General features: G+C 36.4%; 1 protein-coding gene across 1 annotated transcript in view; it reads left to right on the forward strand.

The window, feature by feature from the left end:
• Window positions 1-24,955, forward strand: part of LOC143149167 (uncharacterized) — a 219,746-nt gene extending 194,791 nt beyond the window's left edge. The window contains exons 3-4 of the mRNA XM_076316329.1: window positions 13,507-13,736; window positions 17,846-24,955. Coding sequence (XP_076172444.1) covers window positions 13,507-13,736; window positions 17,846-18,187 — 572 coding nt within the window. The 3' untranslated portion in view covers window positions 18,188-24,955. The remainder of the gene's footprint in view (window positions 1-13,506; window positions 13,737-17,845) is intronic.
• The last annotated feature ends 335 nt before the right edge of the window (window positions 24,956-25,290 follow it).

Raw genomic sequence — 25,290 nt, forward strand, 5'->3', positions numbered from 1 at the left:
TTTTTATCAGTTTTTCTCTTACATCGTCGCACAGTAAGAAAATCTGTTCATATGTATAATTAAAATCGACTTGAAAAACCGATTTCGATTCGATCTTCTGTTGCACGATTTGATCATAAATCAACTTTTCGACACATTTTTCTTTCAATTCAAAAAACTTCTTTTTAACAGTTTTTCTTTTACATTGGAATTCGACGATATGTGTAATTAAGATTGACCAAAGAAGCCGAGCCCGATACAGATCAATTTCTTTACGTTCGATCCTTTCGTAGTCGATTTTTTAACAAATCGATTTTCTCAACAAGAATCGACATCCATACGGTCGTTTGTGGTCGAACCAACGAAACGAGTCAGCAATGAGAAACAAAGCTTTTGCTCGAATATCGGCTACCAAACGATAATCGATTGACGATGCACAGAAACGAACTCGTAGCGAACTCATGGTACAACGCCAAGCGGAAACCTTAACGTTTTTCAAATGCGCGCATTTTCTTCTTTTCTTCGTCGAAATTGAGAGAAAGGGGAAATTGTTTCTCGAGTTGATACCGGGAAAGGGTTGAAAAAAAAAAAAAGAAAAAACGATCAAATTTTCACGAGCCATTGAAGCGTACGTTTGCATTTTTCTCTCTGTGGTGTTGTTTCACGTTTTTGTCGTCTTCTTCGAGTTCCGATTGCGAATGGAAAAATATTGGAACGTCGCCCATTTCAAAAACGCGTTAAGCGACCGTATGTATTTTATTGCAAATGAAAAATACATTAGTTTAAATATTTATAAAATAGTATCGGAGATCGATCCAGGAAAATCTATTCGCGATAACGGTAACTGATCGTAGCGCGGGTGTTTTCTCATAGATAACGATCGCATATTTTACGACGAAAGCGTTATTTAATTTTGTGATGTTGTTTCTGGGTCGGTGTAGACGTACAGAATATCCGATTTATCTTGACAGAATGTAAAATTGTAGAAATATATCGTAGACGACTAATTAAAACGAAGGAAGGAAATGGTACTCGTCTTTCACGATTTTACGAGGGGATTCAACTGGTATTATTAATTTTTCAATGTATGGATGTTTTTCAAGGTCATTTCGAGGTCACCTTATTTTTTTCTATCATAAATCCGTATTTTTATATCTTACTCTACGTAAAAATGTGTATTTTTTACTTTCGTCCGAAACATTTGGAAAACGTTAACGTTAATGTTGTCCATTACAAGTTCAATCCTGAGTGTTGACAGTTGATTATGCAGCCAATAATTGTAGCCGTAGCATCGATTACGGGAATTTTTTTATTTATGTATATTTCCTGACTCGTCTCGTTGTATCGATTGTAGTTTGAGTCGAATCACCACTTACAAACAAACGCATGTGACAACATTCAAAAAAAACGAAATGTACTTGGATTGAACATCGTTTTAACGGATATAGAATTTTCGAAATTTATTTACGTCAGTCTGTAGGATCTGACTGGTACAATTCGAATATGTGTGTTCTAATTCGCGAAAATTATCCGTTTTGGAATTATTAACGGTACGATACAACTGTATTTCTGTTTGTTTATCGCGCAGACTTGGGTTGGCTCCATCAGATTCATCGTTTTGGTAAAAGTAGAACATTTTTCCGAAAATTATTTTGTACAAGCTTTGAATGCCCTGCTCTAACTTGTACCATAATAAAATTATATCGAAAATCTAAAAGACGCAGAATCTTTGGGCGTTGACTTCACCCCTTAAATTGAAATTTACCACGAAAGAAATATAGTTTTGTGTTGTTAGGGACTCGCGTTATATCTATACAAAATTTTAGAATTTAAACAATTTTTGAGTTGTCTAGTGAGACCACGTGTCCATATAGGTACGGACCAAATGTACTCGTGTACATGCTCGTCATCTTAGCATATAGCAATGCATAGTGCTATACAGTATAATTATTTATTGCAAATATGAATATCAATGAAAGGAGTACGAAAAACCAAAGAATAAATAGAACTGTACAGATCAGAATGGTTTGCTGCGATTCACGAAACGATACAAAGCTGGCTCTGGGATTAACAAACAATTGATGTTCGATAACTTGTTGCAGCCAATAGTTGTTTATATAGGGTGAGTCGACTCGTTGAACGGACTGTGTATACAGTGGCTCGAAAATATTCGTACGCTATATTTTCGGGAAATTCTTCTTACCTGTTAGACCGATTTTAATGAAAGTTTGTGTGCACGTAGAGCATAATAACGTAAATATAGAGAAATTTTTTTGTCCACAAGAAATTTCTTTGAAAAGAGGAAATCGAGTCTCGAAGGTTTCAATGATTTCTTTTTTAATTTTTTTTCATGCAACTTTTTTGGAACTTTTTTTGCAACAAAACGATAGAGCATTAAGAGGTGAACATTTTTCGTATGAAAAGTATTTGAAAAATCAAAGAGAAAGTGGCACTGTAAAGGCTAATTTCAGCCAATACTTTATAACTTTGTATTAGTATTGACAAAAATTTTCTTGCAAAAAATATTTTTAGCGCTCCATCGTTCTATCGTGAGAAAAGTCTCAAGAAAGTTGCATTAAAAAAATGAAGAAACGTTCAATTTTCAGGTCTTGATTTTATCTTCCAGAGAACACTTTTTTATCGACAAAAAAAAATTCTGTCACATACTGTCCAGTATGCTGTACATGCACGTTTTCATTAAAATCAAACTCGTAGGTTTGGGGAATTTCCTTATAATATAGTGTACGAATACATTTTTGATCCACTGTAGGTCTATAGCCTAGCCAGGAGGTGTCCTCTGACGCTGTTTGAAAGAAGCAAGACTAAGGACCGACGTTGAACCGAGGGATCTTATTTAACTAGTTCAGCTACGGTTGAGAAAAAAACCCGAGGCTATGACGGCAAGTTCTAACAGCAATTCGCTTCTTAAATAGCCTTTCCGAGAGAGAGTGTTGTCCACCTCTTACGTTTGATACCGTATACTCGTTGGAAGGAATACAGCGAGGTGCTCGAGGCATGCTCGAGCGGCACGAAAAGCAATACCCTTGAGGGTCTTGATTTTGTCCAGGTTTTAACGCATTCATGTTCGAAAGGTATGCAGTACAGTAGAGCGTCTCGTTTCCGTACCAATTGGGAAACAAATGTGACAGGATGAGCGAATTTTCGGATAATAAAACGTTCGTTTCTTTCTTCTTTTTTTTTTTTTTTATTTCGCTCGCTCGTCGTCCCCAGCGTGTCGTTTCTCTGCGATTCGATTTCGTCTGTTTGAGTAAATTTTGGAGCGGGTGTTCTTCGTCCCACGGGTAGAGGGAAAAAGCAACGTAACGCGAAAGTGAAAGTCGTCCTTGACGCGATTCAGGAGAGGGAGATGGCCTCGGGCAGCCAATTAATTTGGGTGCGCAGATAGGTACCTTTCGTTACTCTCGGTTAGAATAGATTATACAGTAGAGCCACACCTAACCGTACTAATTGAGAGACAAATGTGGTTGGATAAAGAGATTTTCGGGTGGTTGAACAATCACCTTTTTTTTCAATATTAAGCAGAAAAAAGGGGAAAACAATGCCATTGTACAGAGACGATTAGAACACATTCTGTAACTTCATTCGCACAATTTTAAGCGTGTTCTATATAATTGCTTGTACATCGATTTCGATCTGTACAAAATTCTTTAACACTAGATTCACCAACAAGTAAAAATGACTGGTTTCAACTGCTTTCGTAATAAAATTTACGAGTTAAGTTCCATGACACGTTTTTTGAAGACGTTATGACTTTTTTATTCTACAATAGAAAATAGTCAAATATGTAAATTCTTCTTTTTCCTCATCGATTGATTTTCTTTTAGATATACATAAAGTATACCTTCATATTACGAGATCTTTCGGTAGTTCTAGTGTTAAATTGACAAAAATTCAATAACGACGATCACGTGTAAGAGTTCGTTGAAAGATTTTTTTCATCGAACGAAATCGACGAATTATCAAACAAATTGGAAAAAATTATATTTGACACTACAACTACCAACGTTAAAAGTATTACTATTTGTATCAGATCACATCCGTATCTTCGAAATTGGATGGAGAAAGGACAAATTAATTGATGGGTACAATTAGTTGTCTATTTTGATAATTGTCCATGAATATTGTTGGCAAACATACTTAATAATTGAGTAATTTTAAAAAGAAATTTTACACAAGTACTTCTAGTGTTAATAACGGAGAATAAGTTTTAGACTGGTTACCTAAGTTTAGATTTCTTCCCTAATTTTTTTAAAAGGAATGTGAAGTTAATACGAAAGATTACTTACGACTCGTCCCAATACGTAGTTTAATAAAAATTCAGATGTTCGTATAATTAAAATTCGGATAATCGACCTTCTATTGCATTTGGATAACAAGAGTTCGGTTACGGGGGGCTCTACTGTGTTTCGATCTTGGGATATTGAATGCCCACAGCCTATACTTATAACCTAAGATATGTATTATAGTTTAAATTATTACATACCAGAAATTTCGACAAAACTATTTTAAATAAAAATGTACAGCAATAATTACGCAGGTATCACAGTATCCGAATATTAAATCGAGTAACTGTACATATCTATTGCTTCATCGACTTCATTCTTCTCCAGTGTTTGCTCGAGGTTTGTTTACCTTTCCATACAAAGTAGTAACTATTTCCGAAGTTATACGATTCCGATCTCTACTGTTACTTAGAGGGCAAAACTCTTTATTCCTCCCCTGTTCGAGTAACAGTAAATATAAATTCTTTTTTCTTCGAGTAACATTAACTATGCTTAATTCCCTTCGCACAGATATTTGATAATGGATCAGGTTCTACTACATTACGATTCAGCTGTTAGTAGTGAGAATAAAAATTTTATTAGGAAAGTAGAGACCTTTTTTGCATATACTAGGTTGTTCAATAAGTTTTATCGTTTTTTCCATTGTAAAAAAAAAATACTATGACACTTCAACTTTTAATTGTAAATAAAGAAACGAGTCGACAGATCTACATGAAACTTCCCACATGGTCATCAAACAGTAGTACCATCTTTAGAAAAATAAAACGACGAAATTAATAGCTCCATTTCTTATCCAATCTATAAAACTTATCGAGCAAACTAGTACTATATTGTTCAACAAGTTTTCTCGTTTTTCCATTGTAAACAAAAAATACTATGACACTTCAACTTTGAACAACTTTCGTAAATATACAAACGAGTCGACAGATCTACATGAAACTTCCCACATGTTCATCAAACAGTAGTACCATCTTTAGAAAAATAAAACGACGAAATTAATAGCTCCATTTCTTATCCAATCTATAAAACTTATCGAGTAAACTAGTACTATACTGTTGAATAAGTTTTATCGAACGACAAAACTGAAGTGCACAACCTAGTATGTAGGGACTTTAACGTAGTAACAACGTATCTGCGCAAGCGCGCAGCAGTCGCGTCACAAGTGATGCGTATGGGTGATTCCCCTATCTCCTGTGCTGTTTCAGCTTATCGAACTCCTCGCGTTAACTTTTCGTGCGTTTCGCTCTTCACGGGTTTTACGCTCTCGTTGTATCCCTCTCACCGTGTACACGTACCAATGCGTTCCTCTGCTCCTTATTGACCACGGCGAGCAACAGCTTGGAAAACCAAGCAGCAGAGTTAACGAGGAACGCAAACACGGGTCCTTGACGTAGCTTGCTTTAAATTGAAATCGACATTATTATTCCGCGGTTAAAAGCACAAGCTGGCCGGTCGTAAAAGTTAATGTTCTCGTTAAATTACGTTTGAACAACGAAGGAACTTTTTCAGAATTTAGTTTCCACTCGCGTCTGTTTTCTTTTTTTTTTTCGAGTGCTAGGAGTATTTTTTTTTCCGTTTCTCGCGCTTCCGCTCTCGGTTTTACATTTTCGATCTGCGACGCAGGGCGATTCGATCGCGTTCGCGCACCCTTTGAGAACCACGGGGTAGTTCTCGCAAGTTCGTTAATTCATTACGGTCGAACAGGTAGCTTCGCGATAAGTTTCCGGGAAAGCGTGACCCCTTATTCTTTTGCTTGGAACTCTCGTCGCTCGTTGCGGCCCGGTTGTCCGGAACGCGGTTCTCAAGAGCAAGAGGTAGAAAGAAAGACAGGGTAAAGCAAGTCGGTGCACGCGTCGCGTCGATGGAATCGGGAATCGAGCCTGTAACGAGCACGAGATCGATAACCATCGGCGAAGAAATTGGAGATGGTCGCGAGCGCCGAGAACTATTTTCTGAACCGGAACGCGTCGAATTTTATCTACGGTGACAATTATAGCAATGCGCGTTTAACTTTTACTAAAAGCAACGGTATACAAAGTTAACTTTTATTGAAATCAACGGTTTACGAAGTTAACTATTACTAAAATCAGCGTATACAAGGATAATTCTTACCCTTATCAACAGTGTACACGGTTAACTTTTACTAAAATCAACAGTATACACAGTTAATGTTTGTCTAAAAATTAACCATATACAAAGTTTATTTTTACTCATGTCAACAGTGTACACGGCTAATTTTTACTAAACTCAACTGTATACACAGTTAATTTTTTTCTAAAAATTAACCATATACAAAGTTTATTTTTACTCATGTCAACAGTGTACACGGCTAATTTTTACTAAACTCAACTGTATACACAGTTAATTTTTTTCTAAAAATTAATCATATACAAAGTTTATTTTTACTCATGTCAACAGTGTACACGGCTAACTTTTACTAAAATCAACTGTATACACAGTTAATTTTTTTTCTAAAAATTAACCATATACAAAGTTTATTTTTACTCGTGTCGACAGTGTACATTGTTAACTTTTACTAAAATCAACGATATATCCATTTAACTGTTACTCAAATCATCAGTGCACGCTGTTAACATTTACTCAAATCAACGGTATACACGGTTAACATTTATTAAAATCGACAATATACACGCTTAACTTTGATTAAAATCAGCGGTATACACGGTTATTTTTTAATGAAAATCAACGGTATGCAAGGTTGAGTTTTACTGCCATCAACCGTGCACACGGTTAACTTTTACTCAAACATAGATATATGCGGTTAACTATTGGTAAAATCGACGATATACTGGGTTAACTGTTACTCAACTCAACAGTGAGTGTACACGGTTAACTACTAAAATCAACAGTGTACACGGTTATATAGTGATACACGGTTAACCCTTTAAATTGAAAAGTTGACGCTCAGTCGCTATAGAATTTAGCGCAGCAACTCATGTTACACTACGCTATGGATCGTTGCAAAACTTTGCGTTCAATTATGACGTTGTACGAAATGTAAAAATGTACGAAATATTGAAGCGATATAGTTCGAAATTGAATGGAATTTCTATTTTACGAAACTTCGTACTAGGTTTTCGTTAGCGAAGAATTTTCGAGTGCAAAGGGTTGAACTTCCCACGATTCTGTTTTCTCTACAAAACTTAATCCAGTGGAAAATAAAAGATACATATTATGTAATATTGCACACATTAAGTTAGTTAAAAGTATTCTGATTTATGTCGTGTTTATTTTGCTCGGAAGAATCCGAAGATTCTTGAATTTTTTAAATTGGTACAATTTTTAAAAAGGTGTCACGAAAACTACGAGAAAGAGAATTTTGTACATTGCATTATTATTTTCTCTTATCGTGTATCGTATCTATCTCGCTTTCTTTTGTTATATCTCTTTCTTTGTCGCGCAGTGTTCGAGTTTAGTATTACAAAAAATTATGCTAACTCGCGCGCGAAACTTTCATTGCTGGTTCCGAATTCTAATGAAAGGTAACCGTGTATTACTATATTCTTTCTTCTCTTGGAAGTTATGTCAAATATCATCGAGAAAAACGGTACGTTTGAGTCGTTCTTGCTTCGTTGTTGCTCCAACGTGAACAAATAAACGATATCGAGTATATCAAAGAAAGGAGTGTTGCGTTTAACAACGAAATGATAGGACAACCTTGGATTTGTTATATTTCTCGAAAACAATAGTATGTAGAAAAATGTTGTATACAGGCATATAAAAGACAGTGCTGTTCTTAAAGGACAGGCCTTATCGTGGTGCTTATTATTCCTATTCTAACATAATTAAGAAGTGTCTAGGTGTTGGTCACTATTGCGTACAATGTACTTTGAAAGGTCTATATTTTTCAGGAAATTATATTCAGAGGCACATTTCCATTCTGTCGATACAGTTTTCAATTTAAATTCACCACAAGAACAATACAGTTGTAAATGTACGTTAAAAGAAGTTGAATGTCTCGGTTGCTACAATTCCATTCGTTTATTTTTCATAAAATGTGGAAGTAACTAACAATAAATGGACGACCCGGTGCGATACTGGTGATTCTAACTCAACGATCGTTGCTGCAAGCTGCACTTAACGTAAAATCCAATACGGCGAAATAATAATTTGCCTTTAGACCAGAATGAGATTGCAGACAGCGATAAAGGGGATGGAGAATATAAAGAAACGAATATCGGTTCTCGACTTCGGTGACAAGAGCGCGAAAACTCGTCGTACTGACAATTTCCATAATTTTCATAATCGGAATATTGGAATAATGTCGATATTTATTTCATTTTTCGATAATATATCGGTGTCGTTATTATAACGGTATCCAGTACTTCCTCTAGAAATTACAGTGCCTGCAATTCTTATTTTAATATAATTGAAATTGTTTTCAAGCATCGACCGTTAGAGTGTTCAACGTGCTTTGAAAATCTATATTTTTCAGGAAACCGCATTTGAAATTTACTACAAAAATAACATAATCGCGAATGTACAGTCAATTACGTTCACTTATTTCGTATAAAATGTGGAAATTTTTCACTCTTTACGCTATTTTCCAGGAATTGTATTTATTTATGTGGAAAACAGGTGCGACAAAGTGATAGGACAGACACCAAAGAAATAAGATTTTTATTTAATTTCAATAATGTTTTAGACTTTCTTGCCTACTCTTCTAACATACTCTTAGGTACTGATTCGTGCAATAGTTTTAAATCTTTATGCAAAAATTATATTCCATGTTCCTTTTTTTTTATCTCTCCAAGCAAATCAAAATTGTCTGCAATTTTTATAGACGTTACAAAGTAGTGTATTGCATATTTTCAATTATGCTTAAATTTTCTTTCGAACTTCGTCGTTCAAGATAAAACTTTAACGTTACTTCTTCCAAGACACATTTCTCCATACGGACAATACGCATTGATGCATTAACTGGTTGAAAGATAAATTTAAAAAAGAATCTAAAGAATAAGTTTCCTCGTCGATCAGTTTTACATAGTCAGTAGTTTCTAATTTACCGTTAACGAAATGTATATTTGTTTTCCCAATTACTCTCCAAATCGTGATTCCAAATACTTGCCATTTGACGTTTCATTTGAAACATTGGTTCTTTTCTGAGCTCGTAAAAATAATCCCCAAGGGGAATCTGGTTCATCAACTGCAAACCTTTTCTTTATCCGTAAATAATACCCCCTCCCCCCATATATTCCTCCATGTGCTCTCGAACAAACACCAATCGATCTTCGTTGCGTTTCTTCGACAGTGTCGGTTTTCTTCCAAGTTTTCGCGTCCACTATGATTCCATTGTTATAAAATACGTTGCATGTTGCTCGCGTTAATTGCTGCTTTTGTCTGCTGTGCCATTTCATTCGACGTCATTGGAATTTAACGCAATTTGTAATGTCATCCGTATATACAACGATCGTTCGTGGCACAAGGTTGATCTATGCTGTTTCTTTATCGCAATTCTTGAGATCCCTTAGACAATATTAATCTTCTCTTTGTTACATTCGAAACTTTAGTATGCTTTACTACTTGTCATTTCAAGTTCGAGATTATTTTCTACTCGGTTTCGTTTCACCGAGTACTACGATTTATTTTAACCTGTGTGAGCCAATGTTTCACGACAAGTAATGACAACACTTTCAATACACGCTGTTTACCATTGAAAAATAACAATTTGAGTATTACTCGATCTTTCGAAAGACACTTTGATACTGTCTCCTGCGTTACTGCCCTATGATTTTGTCTCACTCGTTTTTCGCATAAGTAGATATACAGGGTGCTCTCAAATCATATCTAATAGGTTGTTCGATAAGTTTTACAGAACGACAAAACTTATCGAACAACCTAGTAAAAGCGAACTGGAAGTGATTCCTTATGAAAAATTAAGAGAAATGAAAAATACTCACGGTTTACGCTGTTTTTCAGAAATTATATATACAGGGTGTCACCGAATAATGTAAAAGCGTACTGGAAGTGATTCCTTATGAAAAAATGAGAAAAATAAAAAGGATAAAGTTCTTTCGATTTCGACTTCGTTTTCGAGATAATCAAATTTGAAGATTCACTTCGTGTTATTTTCACTTAGGACTAAAAGGTACAATTTATCCGCCGATGTAGTGTCTATCGTGTTTGTAAACAATGTTTTACGACTGTTGATGCGTTTCTGAAATCGTCTGTAGTTCGTGAACATTCACAAGGGATATCGTAATACAAATAGCTTTATCGTACATTTTTTGTAATCGTTTGCGTACGCTTCAAAAATTCACGTTCCGTATTGAACCAGTTTTTATGAAAGGATCGAAACAAAATTTTCAAATGCACGCATTTTCCATATTGGTCTATAGTTTGTATTGGCAAATTCATAAAAATGCAAAACAATGAACTGTATAAAAAGAGTATTAAAGGTGAAAACTTTTTAACATATTATTTAAACAAATCGATATTTTGCGATAATGCTTGGAAGTTCAAATTCATTGTTCAAAAGCACGCAATTTTTGTTTAAACAACTTGTTTTTAGGTCTCGTCATTTTCGAAATATCGAGGGAAATGTGTTTTTCTCTTTCAACTTTCAGGGCTGATTTTATCTCCTAAATATGAATAATAACCGATACGACGAAATACGTGCCAAATATTTTTCAAAGGGTTATATTATATGTAAGTTTCGTTAAAATCGGTGATTTACACTTAGGTGATGTCCCTTGTCAGTTTACCACGATGACTTATACGAATCGGAAATACGTTGATATGATCCAGGTATGGGAGCCTGTAACGGAAATTTATCCGCTACCGTTCAGTATTACAGAGAGCTATACCCTAATCGGAGTGTTCTCGATTGGAGTACAATACAAAGAATAGAATGGAGTCTTTCCAAAAATGGTTCTTTTCAACAGCAGCGACGAGATTGTGGTCCTGTTCGTCAACGAAGTTTTAATACGAAGTGAGTCTTCAAACTTGATTATCTCGAAGACGAAGTCGAAATCGAAAAAATTGTATTGTTTTTATTTTTCTTATTTTTTTTCGTTTTATCGAACGACAAAACTTATTGAGCAACCTAGTACTATGCTGTTCAATAAATTTGATCGAAAACTTATTGAACAACCTGGTATATAATTTCTGGAAAACAGCATAAACAGTAACCGTATTTTCAAGTGTTACCAAAGAAGAAACGTTACTTATACATTTACACAGATCTTTAAATGCATATACATACTTCATATTGACTTTCGTCAATCCCTGAAGAATATTTTATAGTTTCTAGAATTTTTTGAATTTTTGTTACACCTCGTGAAATTGGGCACAAAAGTTTGCACACAATCATTGAAAGCGATCACAAACGCAAACAAGGATCATTTAAAAAGATAACGATTTTCCTATTTCTCTATAAGAGAATCTAAAGAATATAGAGAATTTAGAGAATTTAGAGAATATAGACAATGTAGAGAATATAGAGAATATAGAGAATATAGAGAATATAGAGAATATAGAGAATATAGAGAATATAGAGAATATAGAGAATGTAGAGCATATAGAGAATATAGAGAATATAGAGAATGTAGAGAATGTAGAGCATATAAAGAATATAAAGAATATAAAGAATATAGAGAATATAGAGAATATAGAGAATTTAGAGAATTTAGAGAATATAGAGAATATAGAGAATATAGAGAATATAGAGAATGTAGAGCATATAGAGAATATAAAGAATATAGAGAATTTAGAGAATTTAGAGAATTTAGAGAATTTAGAGAATATAGAGAATATAGAGAATATAGAGAATGTAGAGTATATAAAGAATATAGAGAATTTAGAGAATTTAGAGAATTTAGAGAATTTAGAGAATTTAGAGAATTTAGAGAATTTAGAGAATATAGAGAATATAGAGAATATAGAGAATATAGAGAATGTAGAGCATATAGAGAATATAAAGAATATAGAGAATTTAGAGAATTTAGAGAATTTAGAGAATTTAGAGAATTTAGAGAATTTAGAGAATATAGAGAATATAGAGAATATAGAGAATGTAGAGTATATAAAGAATATAGAGAATTTAGAGAATTTAGAGAATTTAGAGAATTTAGAGAATTTAGAGAATTTAGAGAATATAGAGAATATAGAGAATATAGAGAATATAGAGAATATAGAGAATATAGGGAACATAGAGCATATAGAGCATATAGAATATATAGAGAATATAGAGAATATAGAGAATATAGAGAATATAGAGAATATAGAGAATATAGAGAGTATAGAGAATATAGAGAATATAGGGAATATAGGGAACATGGAGCATATAGAACATATAGAGCATATAGAGAATATAGAGAATATAGAGAATATATATATTCTATTTCTATCTCCTATTTCTTACAGTTCGTACTATTGTAAATTAAACGACAATAACTTATATCAACCAAATATTTGCTCAGCGTTGATTTATAATATGTATTACTTCTCAACGCGTCAAACCGTCCTGCCTCCTTAATAAATCTGTCGCCCGTACTGTCCAGGGAAGGCGTCCGGATCAATTTCAATTTTTTCAAAAACAAACTTTCCCGCACGTGTGCGTCGTCGTCTCCAATAACGCGCTACAAACTCGATCGTCCGGAATGTCCAAGAAGAAGATACGACGCTCGCGAGCAGGATGAAAGACCGTCTCGGTGTTATTCGCGAAAGCTTTAATTAACCGATAATTTTTGGTCGTTTTATCCGTCTTTGTGTTCTTATCCAGCTCCCGTGGACGTCGGGCGAAATTTGAAATTCAAAAACGCTCTCAAAACTTGCCCGTTACTTTTGACCCAGTTTGGTCCCTCCCTCCTTGATAGTGCCACAGCACCAATTCCATTACGTTGACGAGCCGTTAAAAAATCTTCGAAAAACTTGCCAATTCCCCGGTCATCCATCACTTAGCTGCCTTGGAGACCTCTCTGTACGCGCGCGCGCGCGCGCGAGAGAGAGAGAGAGAGAGAGAGAGAGAGAGAGAGAGAGAGAGAGAGAGAGAGAGAGAGAGAGAGAGAGAGAGAGAGAGAGAGAGAGAGAGGGAGAGAGACGCGACGTTGTCGTTGCTCCCGAGTTCCTGATCAAATTTATCACCCCCACCTCCGACGCGACGCCAGCGAGTTCGCCGCGCTACTTTAAATATCAATCGCGGCGGACAGTTGGGCGGATGCGGCAAAATGGAGAAAGATATTACGTACGGTGGCTGCGACAGGTAAGGTGAACCTCGTGGGATCGTACGGCTGCGAGGTGTCCTCGGAGGCCCCGAGCTTTCTGACAAGCTACGAGACGGCGAACATGAGCGTCGCCATACCACCGAGCGAACGACCCAGCCTCGAAGGGCTTCGACCATCTTACGAGGCCGGTGAGATCCTTCGCGCGGTGTGCGCCTCGGCGCCCAGCTATCCCGCAGCGATCCTCGCTTTCATCCTGAACGGGAAAGAGGTAAGCAGAGTACGTTCTACTGTTCCGAGTTGGAGAGAAGGCGAGCGAGACGAGACACCGCGGAGAAGGGCGGGAGGGATCTTTGCTCCGCCCATCCATCCCCACCACGCGACCGACAAGAGCTGCTGTTCGCGTGAAAACGCCTCTCCGATAGTGTTTGCGCGTTATTCGCGAACAGTGTTCTATTTCGATTACTTGTACTTTGTCTAATCAGACGAATCAGTGGATGTAAACAAATGTATTATTCGTACACGAAAAGAAGGCACAGAGCTGTTTACATCTTCGTTCTTACCGTAGTCCATTATCACTGATTCGATCGCAAGCAACAATCGCTATTGACCGAAGACCGCGACGAAGATCAATAGCGACTATAGTGCGAGTAAGAGAGAATACTGTGTTATTGGTGTAGCCTGCTAATCAACAGTTAGCTATTAAGATACAGAATGATTTCGTTTCTGTTTAGATACTGTCAGTGATTCGATAAGCTGCTTCTATTTGAAAAAATGAATGCAATTTAATATGCGTAATAATGATTAATATTTCGAAAATTATTTATAGCGGAAAGAACTAATTTGTATTGGTTAAAAGTAATATAACTTCGCTTATGCTCATTTTTATCGTAGATAAATTCTATGTAATTACAATTTACACAAAAACAGGTCGTACTAAAATTGAAAGAAGCGCAACCTTTACATTTTCTTACATTGGAAATCATAAAAGTTATGCTTGTTTTAATAGTAACGTGACTTGTTTTTGTGTCAATTGTAATTATATAGTTTTTTTTTATAGAAATGAGTATAAGCGGATTTATATTATTTTTAATAAATACAAATTAGTTCTTTTCGCTATAAATAATTTTCAAAATATTAACGATTGTTATGCATATTAAATTGTATTCATTTTTTCATTATGGACAACTTATTGAATCAGTGGGAGTACCGAAATTGTAAGCAAATTATTCTGTTCATGAACACTTGACGTTTTATTGGGAGCCTACGCCAATGCACTTGATTTACAAATTCGTTTTCACTCGGACTTGGGATTAGCATCTCGATCTTCGTCACTGTCTTCGACCAATAGCGAGGATATAAACACACTGTGCCTTCTTTTCGTGAACGAATAGTACACGATCGAGTATTAGCAAAATACGATAAAACAGTCTGCCTTCTTCTATCGCATAAATTCTACAAGAATGTTTGTTTTTGTTTTATCGACTCGTCTCGTTGGACTGAGTACAGAAATAGTCTGCTCGTATACTGCTCTCAAACTGTTCGTAACATACATGTAACTACAGTTACACGATACGTATTCAACAGAAAACAACCAACATTGCTCGTAAATCTTTTGCCATCGCGTTTTTTTTCGCAACAAACTGATTATCTCGAGAAACTGTAACAATAGTAAACAAAATTATTCGTGAACCGTTTGTAAATATATTTCTTCAAAAAGTTTCCGTAAATTATTACGAGAAAGGGCCAAGGATCAAAATATTCAGGAAAGAACCAAGTAGTGATCATAACAAGTTTGCGAGCTGCTTCTGAACATTGTTTGGTAACAGCGTGCGCGAACTGTTCCCTGTTATATACATATGCACTTTAAGAAGTCCCTTGTTCGCCTGCCTACTTATTGTTAGACGACACGACTAATGGTAAGTAGTACTATGCAAAGATCGTAAGTTCCCAACAAATCAAATTAGACGTCTCACCTCGATTTACACAATTTTCGCGAAGTAGCATTGGCGTAGACATAGACACAGTACATTAATTCAAACAAAAGAATCCCTGTACTTTTCGTAATACAATTTCGATAAATCGTACGTAATAAAAATTACCGTCAGAAACAATTAATTACGATTAAATAAACAGATCGAATTTGCAGTAAATAATTGTTGGTTTCCAATTATTTGGAACGAGTTTTTAATCTTCTCAATAGTTTAGATGCCGGAGTTAACTACATTTTGATCACTTTTTAACATACTTCTTTAGAATGTACTTTATTTTTGTTCAGTACTGATACCCTTAATTTTATAGATATACTCGAGAAATTTTATATATTTACTACGAATAGGAAGATACTGACCGCTCAACACCTAAATATCAGGATCTATGGTGGGATTGGGTGTACTCCTTTTGGCTCATTGCCCTTCGGTTTGTAGGGACTCGACGACTTACGATCTCTGCACAGTACTATAGTTCGTAGTACATTTGAAATTCGGCGTCAATGGAGGTGAAGCTGAATCATTGCGACCAATCGTGTTCGCATTCTATGGTCTCGTCCTCTATCCAACTCTGAACAGTATCTTCGTGACTATGTACCAGGTCAAATTCGACAAAGACGCGTCAAAAGCTACGGTCAATCGGTGCATTGTGACCGTGAAATCGATACACGACAATGCCTCGAGTATCGATAAAATTTACCACTAGTATTCACGATCAAGAGTATGTATTCGTCGCTACAAGCTGTGTTAAGGTGGGACACCACCCTGACGAGTTAAAAAAGTCAAATTTTCCTTCTTTTTTTATTTTTTTAAATTTTGAAGCATGTAGAACGTTATGTCGAAAAGATACATCGAAATTCAAACATTTAACGAAGTTGCAGCGATAAATAATTGGACTGTCGTGTCACACGAAAAGCTCTTATAGATCGTGTGCCACGTAACACTGACCAGATGAAACGGAAACATTGTTTCAAGGTGACTCTTTATTACTCTTAGGAAGAGAGTTCTGTTGAATGTAATTTAAGTTTCTTATATCGTATATAGAGTGCAATAAACTCTAAACGTGGTCGAAAATTGTGGCCGGATGAATAATTTGCGAATGAAGTGGGAATGACAAGTGTTTGGAACCGTCTGGAAGAGATTGGAATCTTGACTGATAAGTCAATAAATGAATGAACAATATACTATGGTCTTGCTGTTCGACGAAATTCCCATTGTAAGGAGGCAACGAAGAAAGTAATATGGAGTACGTTTTTCACAAAATTTCGTCAGATAGAAATCCTCTTGGCAGGTAGCAAAAGTAACGAATAGTTTAGAAAATGATGTACAAGAAAATCCTCTACCACAAATTGTTCAGGATACCATTCTTCCAATGTATGAGAACATTAGCATTGACGAGCTATTACAAAGATGCGAAGGTGGTTTCATTCGAAACAACAAGAGTTTGAATTTAATTATTTGGATAATAGCTCCTAAAATAATGTTTAGTAGAAGAAGTACAGTTGACATTGCAGCATTTACAGCTGCTAACACTTTTAACGACAACTGCAACAATATTTTGCTAATGATGCAATTAATGAATTTAACAATAGATTCGATCAGTTATGATCACTGTCAAATGGACGAGCGACGACTAAGTAAAGCTGCAACAAAGACCGAAGAAAATGACAAAAGGGGTCGACAATTGCTTAGAAAAATACAAAAAGGGAAAACTGACAATTTTTGTAAAGCAGAAGAAACCCTTTATGGACCTGAGATATCTGACTGAAAGTAAAATTTAAAAAATGCTCCTCTATGAGAGAAAAAAGATATCTTGAAACTTGTTTTACATTCTTCTCAAAACTACATTTTTCAACCTGGCATGGAGAATACTACCATGTAGCTTACGTAATGTGTTAATTATTGAATTTTTTACAAACATTAAAATTTTTTTTTTATAGAAATGATTGTTTTTTCTTCAAGCTTCGACAATTTCTACAAATATTAAAATTTTCGAAAAATCGTGCGGTACATTTTAGGTAATAGTCTCTAGTTTATGATTCAACGATATCTTTTTATTTCAAACCTCCCAGTTCTTAGTAACTGTGGCGGCCAACAAACAGTGCTTCACCAGAACGGGTTCTGGGAATAGCGAATAATTTTGCCATTTTGTAAAATTCCGAAAATTGTAAAATGAAGCTGAAAGTTGTACTCATATTCTCCGAAGAAGACTACACTTTCCATTAAATGACTACTTAGAAAAGAAATTCTCCAAACTTATCCATTTTTTTGACGTCTCGGAGTGGTGTTCCCCCTTAAAATCAGACTTACAAATTAGGAGAATTTTCTCATAACAAACCGTACGAACACTTTCGTGAGCCACTGTACATTCACGTTGCTTCTGTCCGTACAGGTGAACACAGCGTTAACCAAAGAGCTACCGACAGACGGATCCATGGAAGACAACATCGTGTCGTCGAGCCAGCTAAGCCTGTCGTTGCGTTTGGAACGACATCATTTCCCCGGAGGCACTTTAAGTCTGACCTGTCAGTCTACGTTACCTGGAATCAAGGGTGCCAGAGCGTTGGAGAGAACAGAAACCGCGACTCTGGCTGCCAGCAATCAGCGACTCGCTCAGGAACCACCCAGATCCGGTTCCAGCTTCAACGTTCCCCTATTTTCAACCACCGTTTGCTGCATGCTCGCGATCCTACGATCGGTATATCGCGGTAACTTAGAACTTCCGCGCGTGTAATCACCGAACGTTCTCGATCACCGATTAAACTCGCTCGATTATTGCGATTGTTCACCCGAGGAATCCTTCTCGCGAGAAACATTCGTCGGACGCTTATTTCAACGAGCTGCGAAACTTTGCGGACACTTGGACCGGTCAAAGCGAGGGATACGTACTATAAGGAGCTGGAAAAGGCGTCACCTGTTTCCAAGAGAATATACCAACACTACAGGAAGGAATGTTGACAGAGTCCGATGTTTGCTCACTGGTAGGCCTTCGAGGACCGATTAGAATCTCTCCGACTCGATACGATTCGCCAGGTGACACCTTTCCAGCTCCCTATAGTATATTTTCTTAGACACGGTCACTCGAGTTCGGTGGATGGAATTACCCTTCGCGTTCCCTCCTTCCAGCCAGTTCGATCTGGAAAACTGTCGAAGATAAGTGAAACTTTTTTTCAACCAATTTTTATTACCTCCACCTTCGAAATTGTCGGTGTTTTTCTTTCTTTTTTCTGTCTTTCTTTTTACGGCGAGCCATCGTATTGAATTTAACCGAAGCGAGCTACGACAATTTTCCGTATCTCCGATACGTTTCGTGATAGCATCGACGGTGGTGGGAGCACAGAGTAACATCGTTCGTTGAACTTCGATCGTCCTGGCTGAAAAATAATACCCTGTCGCTTATTTTTCACCGATTCGCGGAGTTTCATCGAAATCGAATTCGCGGAGCTCGCGACCGCTCCTACGTTGTCCAACGAAACGATCACACTCGCGGTGTCGCGAATTTGTTAAATTTCGAATTGGCTGCGTCGAATTTTTATTCCACGTTTGCCGCGAATTTGATCGCAAAGCGTACGCGCAACTCGTGGCTCGTTCTTCAGAGTGTTCGGCGTTCGTAGCGAGGGCGTCGATTGCGCGAGGATTTCGAGGGGATTAATGTTTACGTATACACACACACAGAGACAGACACATAGAGAAACATACACACAGAGAAACATACACACACACACACAAAAACACGCCAAAGATATCACTCAGCGCGCCAGCGCCAGGAGAAAACAAAGAACAAACACCATAGCAATATAATTTAATTGAAGCGAGACGCTCGCACGAGATACGGCGTGTTGTAAATAGTGTATGATTGTGAATTAGATTTACGAACTGTCGCGTGTAATTAAGGGGAAACGACAAACACGGTGAAAGTACAGAGAAATCGTTGGAACGGAGGGAATCACGATCACGGCCGTTTTGTCGTGAGTTTTACGAGTACGCGTGGTACGCGAGAACGCGCCGAGCCGAGCAGATCCGGCTCGAAACGGAGCGGAACATAAATCCGAGTCAAGACGAGAAACACGGAATCATCGATTCGCGTTCACGGCGATAGACGATTGTATTTTTCTCTCGGCAATCTTTTTTGGTGGCGTACAAGAATTTATATATATAATATATACACATATACGCAAGGCGGGTCGGGAACAATCGCTGTTCAAAGCATTTTAGTTGTTTATCGCGTCTCGGGAAAATTGTATTCGCGAAGTACGTTGCACTCGTCGAGATATCGAGGTGGTGGCGATTCTTTTAAACAGGATTGTGTTTATTGTTCGAGAACACCACGTTGTAGACGATAACCAGGCGAATTCAAGGATACGCGACAAAACGGTCTTGGAATAGCTTCGACGAGTCCCACGAAGGATAAACGCAAGAAGATAATAGCAAAGTGCGCGACAAATGTTTTGGCCGTTCGGGGCTGCTTGGTAAGGTACTGTGCGTCGTAAGTTGCCAAGTCAACGGGCAAGGGAACCCGAGCCTTTGCTCTATCTACTAGGTTGTTCGATAAGTTTTGTCGTTCGATGAAACTTATGGAATAGTATGGTACCAGATTGCTCGGTAAGTTTCATCGTTTGATAAAATTTCTCGAACAGTACTACATTGAACAGTACGATGTTTTTATCGTTCTATGAAACTCATTGAACAACCTGTTAATTCCCGCATTTATGTACATTGGTCTTAGAAGGAATCCCCGCATTTATGTACATAGATGCTAAACGGGCGCATTGCATAGGAGTAGAATTACCGTATCCGTGAGAAATTATATTTTATTGCGTGATAAAATTCTTCGTGTACGTTTGTAAAATTACAGGTACCTTAAATAACGATCTGAACAAAAATATAACACACTTGCACAGAAGTAGAATGATATTTCCGTATCCGCGAGAAATTACAGAACCGCGAATATGGGGATTTTGTTGCGTAATAAAATTCTTTGCGTACGTTTGTAAAATTACAGGTACCTTAAATAACGATCTGAACAAAATTATAACACACTTTAAACGAGCGTGTTAAATAATGACCAAAATGCAGGTACCTCCGGTACTTAAAATATTAAAAGGGCATCGTTCGACAGGCTCGATAGAATTAAAAACCCACTATTTACCGTAAATACGGTAGGAAAATGATTAAAAAAGCAGACAAAACGAGAAACGCGCGAAAATGGATGTGTAGAGTGAACAAACAAGAAAATTTTACTCGATCGTAATATTCGTTCTTGATAATAATTGCGATTGCGTGGCATTTATCGGAATTGTGTTGTGAAATATTTGGAAATATTTTCGTTTCGATTAATATTCTGGGTCTGTGTCTACGCCAATGGGTTCTATTCGACGCTCGCAATCGTTTTGCCTCGGTCTGTTTCGATTTCTCTTCTTCGTGACATTCGTTATTCGATAGACACACTTCATATAGTCTTCATATATACTTCATATATAGTATACATGATATCTTCTTCATATATACTTCGTATATAGTATATATGACTTCTTCGTATATACTTCGTATATAGTCGCCTTAACCAATAATGAAAATACGTGTAATTCGAGGTAACACGACTAAACTGATTCGTTGGCAACTTACGATTATTGCACAGTACAATACTGTCCGTCCGCGAAAAGAAAACTAACAATTCTTCACTCTAGTTTACAGTCTACTAACTCTCCTACCGGTACATGTATTGTGTCTACTAGTCGCTGTCAATCTTTGTCACCATTTTCGGCTAATAGTGACAATGCACGTGCAGTGTAACAGCTATTAGACTGTAAACTTCAAGTCTGGTTCTCACATGCTTCCCCCTCTACGACTCTTGTTCCAGCCAATGGCACGAAAGCTGAGTCAGAGCGATAGCAGGGCACCTGGTATCCCACATAGTGATGCAAACACTCGTTAGCCTTCTTCTCGCGCACGCACAGTAGATCACGTATACCGCCTAGCTAACCTGTGTATTTTTCTTATTTAAGACATTGACTGCTGCCTCAATTTTCTATGTTTAATTGTCCCCTCGAAATTTGTTCAAACTGTAGCGTGAAAAGTAGAAATATTTAAGTTTCTCTTGTTATTTTAAAACGTTTCCAATGAGAGTAAGGTTATTTAAAATTTTACAAGTATTAAAGTGAATTCTTTGTGAACACTTTAAAGAAATTTTTTGTAAGCTTAGATCACCAGTTAACCAATGAATTTCTGTTGTTTAACACATTGATTGCCGCTTCAGTTTTCTATGTTTAATTGTCCCCTCGAAATTTGTTCAAACTGTAGCGTGAAAAGTAGAAATATTTAAGTTTCTCTTGTTATTTTAAAACGTTTCCAATGAGAGTAAGGTTATTTAAAATTTTACAAGTATTAAAGTGAATTCTTTGTGAACACTTTAAAGAAATTTTTTGTAAGCTTAGATCACCAGTTAACCAATGAATTTCTGTTGTTTAACACATTGATTGCCGCTTCAGTTTTCTATGTTTAATTGTCCCCTCGAAATTTGTTCAAACTGTAGCGTGAAAAGTAGAAATACTTAAGTTTCTCTTGTTATTTTAAAACGTTTCCAATGAGAGTAAGGTTATTTAAAATTTTACCAGTATTAGAGTGCATTCTTTGTGAACACTTTAAAGAAATTTTTTGTAAGCTTAGATCACCAGTTAACCAATGAATTTCTGTTGTTTAACACATTGATTGCCGCTTCAGTTTTCTATGTTTAATTGTCCCCTCGAAATTTGTTCAAACTGTAGCGTGAAAAGTAGAAATATTTAAGTTTCTCTTGTTATTTTGAAACGTTTCCAATGAGAGTAAGGTTATTTAAAATTTTACCAGTATTAGAGTGCATTCTTTGTGAACACTTTAAAGAAATTTTTTGTAAGCTTAGATCACCAGTTAACCAATGAATTTCTGTTGTTTAACACATTGATTGCCGCTTCAGTTTTCTATGTTTAATTGTCCCCTCGAAATTTGTTCAAACTGTAGCGTGAAAAGTAGAAATATTTAAGTTTCTCTTGTTATTTTGAAACGTTTCCAATGAGAGTAAGGTTATTTAAAATTTTACCAGTATTAGAGTGCATTCTTTGTGAACGCTTTAAAGAAATTTTAATAAACTTGGATCAAAATATCCAACGTGTTGAAGTCACTGAGATTCAAAGAGACAAATCTGTAGCCGTTTCGACGAGATGAGTTAGGAAATATAAACAAAATACGCGAGACTCGCGCGATCGATGCTGCGGCTATGGTTATTGGCTATCAAACGATAGTCAATTATCAATGCTCAGGGACGAATTTGCGGTAGACCAGGGATTGAAAGCTTCCAAAAATAACTATTAATAACTGTTATATAAAGGTTCCGATGGAAACAGTTACAAAGAATCGAAACGATATCTGTTACTGTTACTGGTTGGAAAAAGGTTCCGATTGATATCGATTCCGGTTATGGTTCCACAAGCTGTTAGTATATCGGGTCTTTTCGGATCTATATCTGTTACCTGGGACACATCTCCAGCACGTTTCAATGCATAGTATTATAGCCACGTACGATCCTGAGCAGCCACTGCACGAAGAGCAAGAGTGAGAATGAGAGGATAAATTTGTGGTAACTATGTACTGTATTAATTGGGTATCGGTGTTAAACCAATACATATTAGTTATATATCACGAATAATGAATATCAATTGTTTATCGACAATGTTTTACAGCTCGTCACGATCCTTTTTTATAACGTTTTTATAATTCAATCGAATAATTAGAATATTATATATTGGATTTTGATTTAATTTTCTACAATGTAGCGATAAAATAAATTTCAAAACCGAAAATTATCTTAACTTTGTTTTCTTGAACGGTTACAACGGTTAAAATTATCTTCGTTATTCTTTGTAATTTGATTTAGTTTTATTATTGTTTCAATAGGACAAAATATCAGTCGAAGATTTCGATTTCGATTGTTTTAACGAATTGTCTATTTTACGTTCTATTTAATTATTTTTCTATTAGAAATAAAACCGAACTGCATATACACCTTCGTTCCACGAAACTCCATGGCTTCTCTTTGTTTAATAAGTTTCTACCGATCACCGTAGCACAATGAGTATCGAATGTTCGTAAGTGATTGAAGTTAATTTTACAACGAAAAAATCGATCGTAAGACATACGTTGATTAGACTTTTTATCCCTCTCGAAATACGATTTAAATTCTTGAAGTCTTGGACTTCTTTTTTATCGTTCTGTATATTACCACTTCCAAAACGATTCAAAATCAAAAAGGAACAATATACCAACAGGAAATGGAACCGTAACTGCAATCGATATATCGATCAGAATCTTTTTCCACTTGTAATAGTTAAAGTATTATTTTTTGTAATAGTTAAAACCTTTCTCCTAATAGTTAGTCATCTCTACGAGACCGGCTATAAGTTAATCTAAAAACGACAAAGACGAATGAACTTCATAGTCCTAAGAAGTTTCTTTGAGTAGACTCGTGGGATAATGGTACCGCGACAAAGAAAGTGAAACACGATTTTATTTTTAATTCTACCTTTATTCGTGTTAATCTTCTTAGACGTTTTCTTTGAATTTTTTGCATTTATTTTTGTACTTTGACCTTTACGATTGACTTCCAGAAAAATTATGAACACATTCCGTGACGTTTTACTTTTTCTCGAATAAAATGTACTTTTCGTCGCATCGACCATCATTCAAATACACAGATATCTCTCGTTGATCTTCATTTCCGTCGTATTAAATTTTTAAGTTCCCGATTCCGTATTATCGTTTATATTCTTCGATTAACCGTACAATCGTTTGTCCAGTCGGAGGTGTTGTCCCGTAAACTAGCTTATTTTTTAAGAAAGGAAGTTTACTGTACTAGTTAATTTATACGTGAGCTTTTCTCCTTTTACGTATCTTCTTATTAGCGGCCAAGATTGCAAGAAGAAAAGAAACATAGTTAGCGGACTGTCGAATGAGTTGCGGAAGTTCTACAGTTCAGTGGGTGTCTCACGATAATGATCCTAATTTCAGAAAGTTCCCTCGAGCATTTCGATACGGTAGGATTTGAATATTTAAATGCGAGCTCGGGTGCCAAAATATTTGGCGCGCACACCCCGTATTACAATCGTTACACGAGTACAGAAATGAAACGGAACAACGCGCACTTAGAAGACAAAGATAGCACCGAAGTGACACTGTTACGAATTTTGTCGACGTTGAAAATATTCAGTCGTCTCGATATCTCGCAAATAATCGGGTCCCGACGAGGCCACCATTCAGTGCAACCTATTTCGTGCACAATGGTCTCTAATCTTTCGAAATCAACGTATAACAAGTTATTTCGAACGGCGATGGTTATCGACTCGCATTGTGTACACGTACGTATATACATATATGTATACACGATAAATTCGTCGTATTTACGTTTTACTGTAATTTTACATGATCCATATCTGATCGTTAACGATACGTTTCAAACAATAAAGAGAAATACAAGGCATGGCTTGCTCGCGTTCGTTATTTCGTATACTTCCCATGTATCGTTCCCGATTTTCGCAACACAGGTAAGCTATTACACCATTTAATCATTTTTAAAAGCATCGGGATTAAGATGGTGCAAACGTTAACCATATCGAACGGTGCAAAGATCGATCAGTCGACCGCGATTCAGCCTCGTATTCAGCATTTTTCGACCAAAGTGAAAGCTCTGTAAAAGCATTTCCATACGACTCGGTAATTCGCGGTTTTCCCCCAATACTTCCCAATTGGTTTTACGGTGGATCGGTTCTCGAAGCATAGATAGAAACAATTCGATATTTCAATGGAATT

The sequence above is a fragment of the Ptiloglossa arizonensis genome, chromosome 1, assembly GCF_051014685.1.
Source record: "Ptiloglossa arizonensis isolate GNS036 chromosome 1, iyPtiAriz1_principal, whole genome shotgun sequence".
Lineage (NCBI taxonomy): Eukaryota > Metazoa > Arthropoda > Insecta > Hymenoptera > Colletidae > Ptiloglossa > Ptiloglossa arizonensis.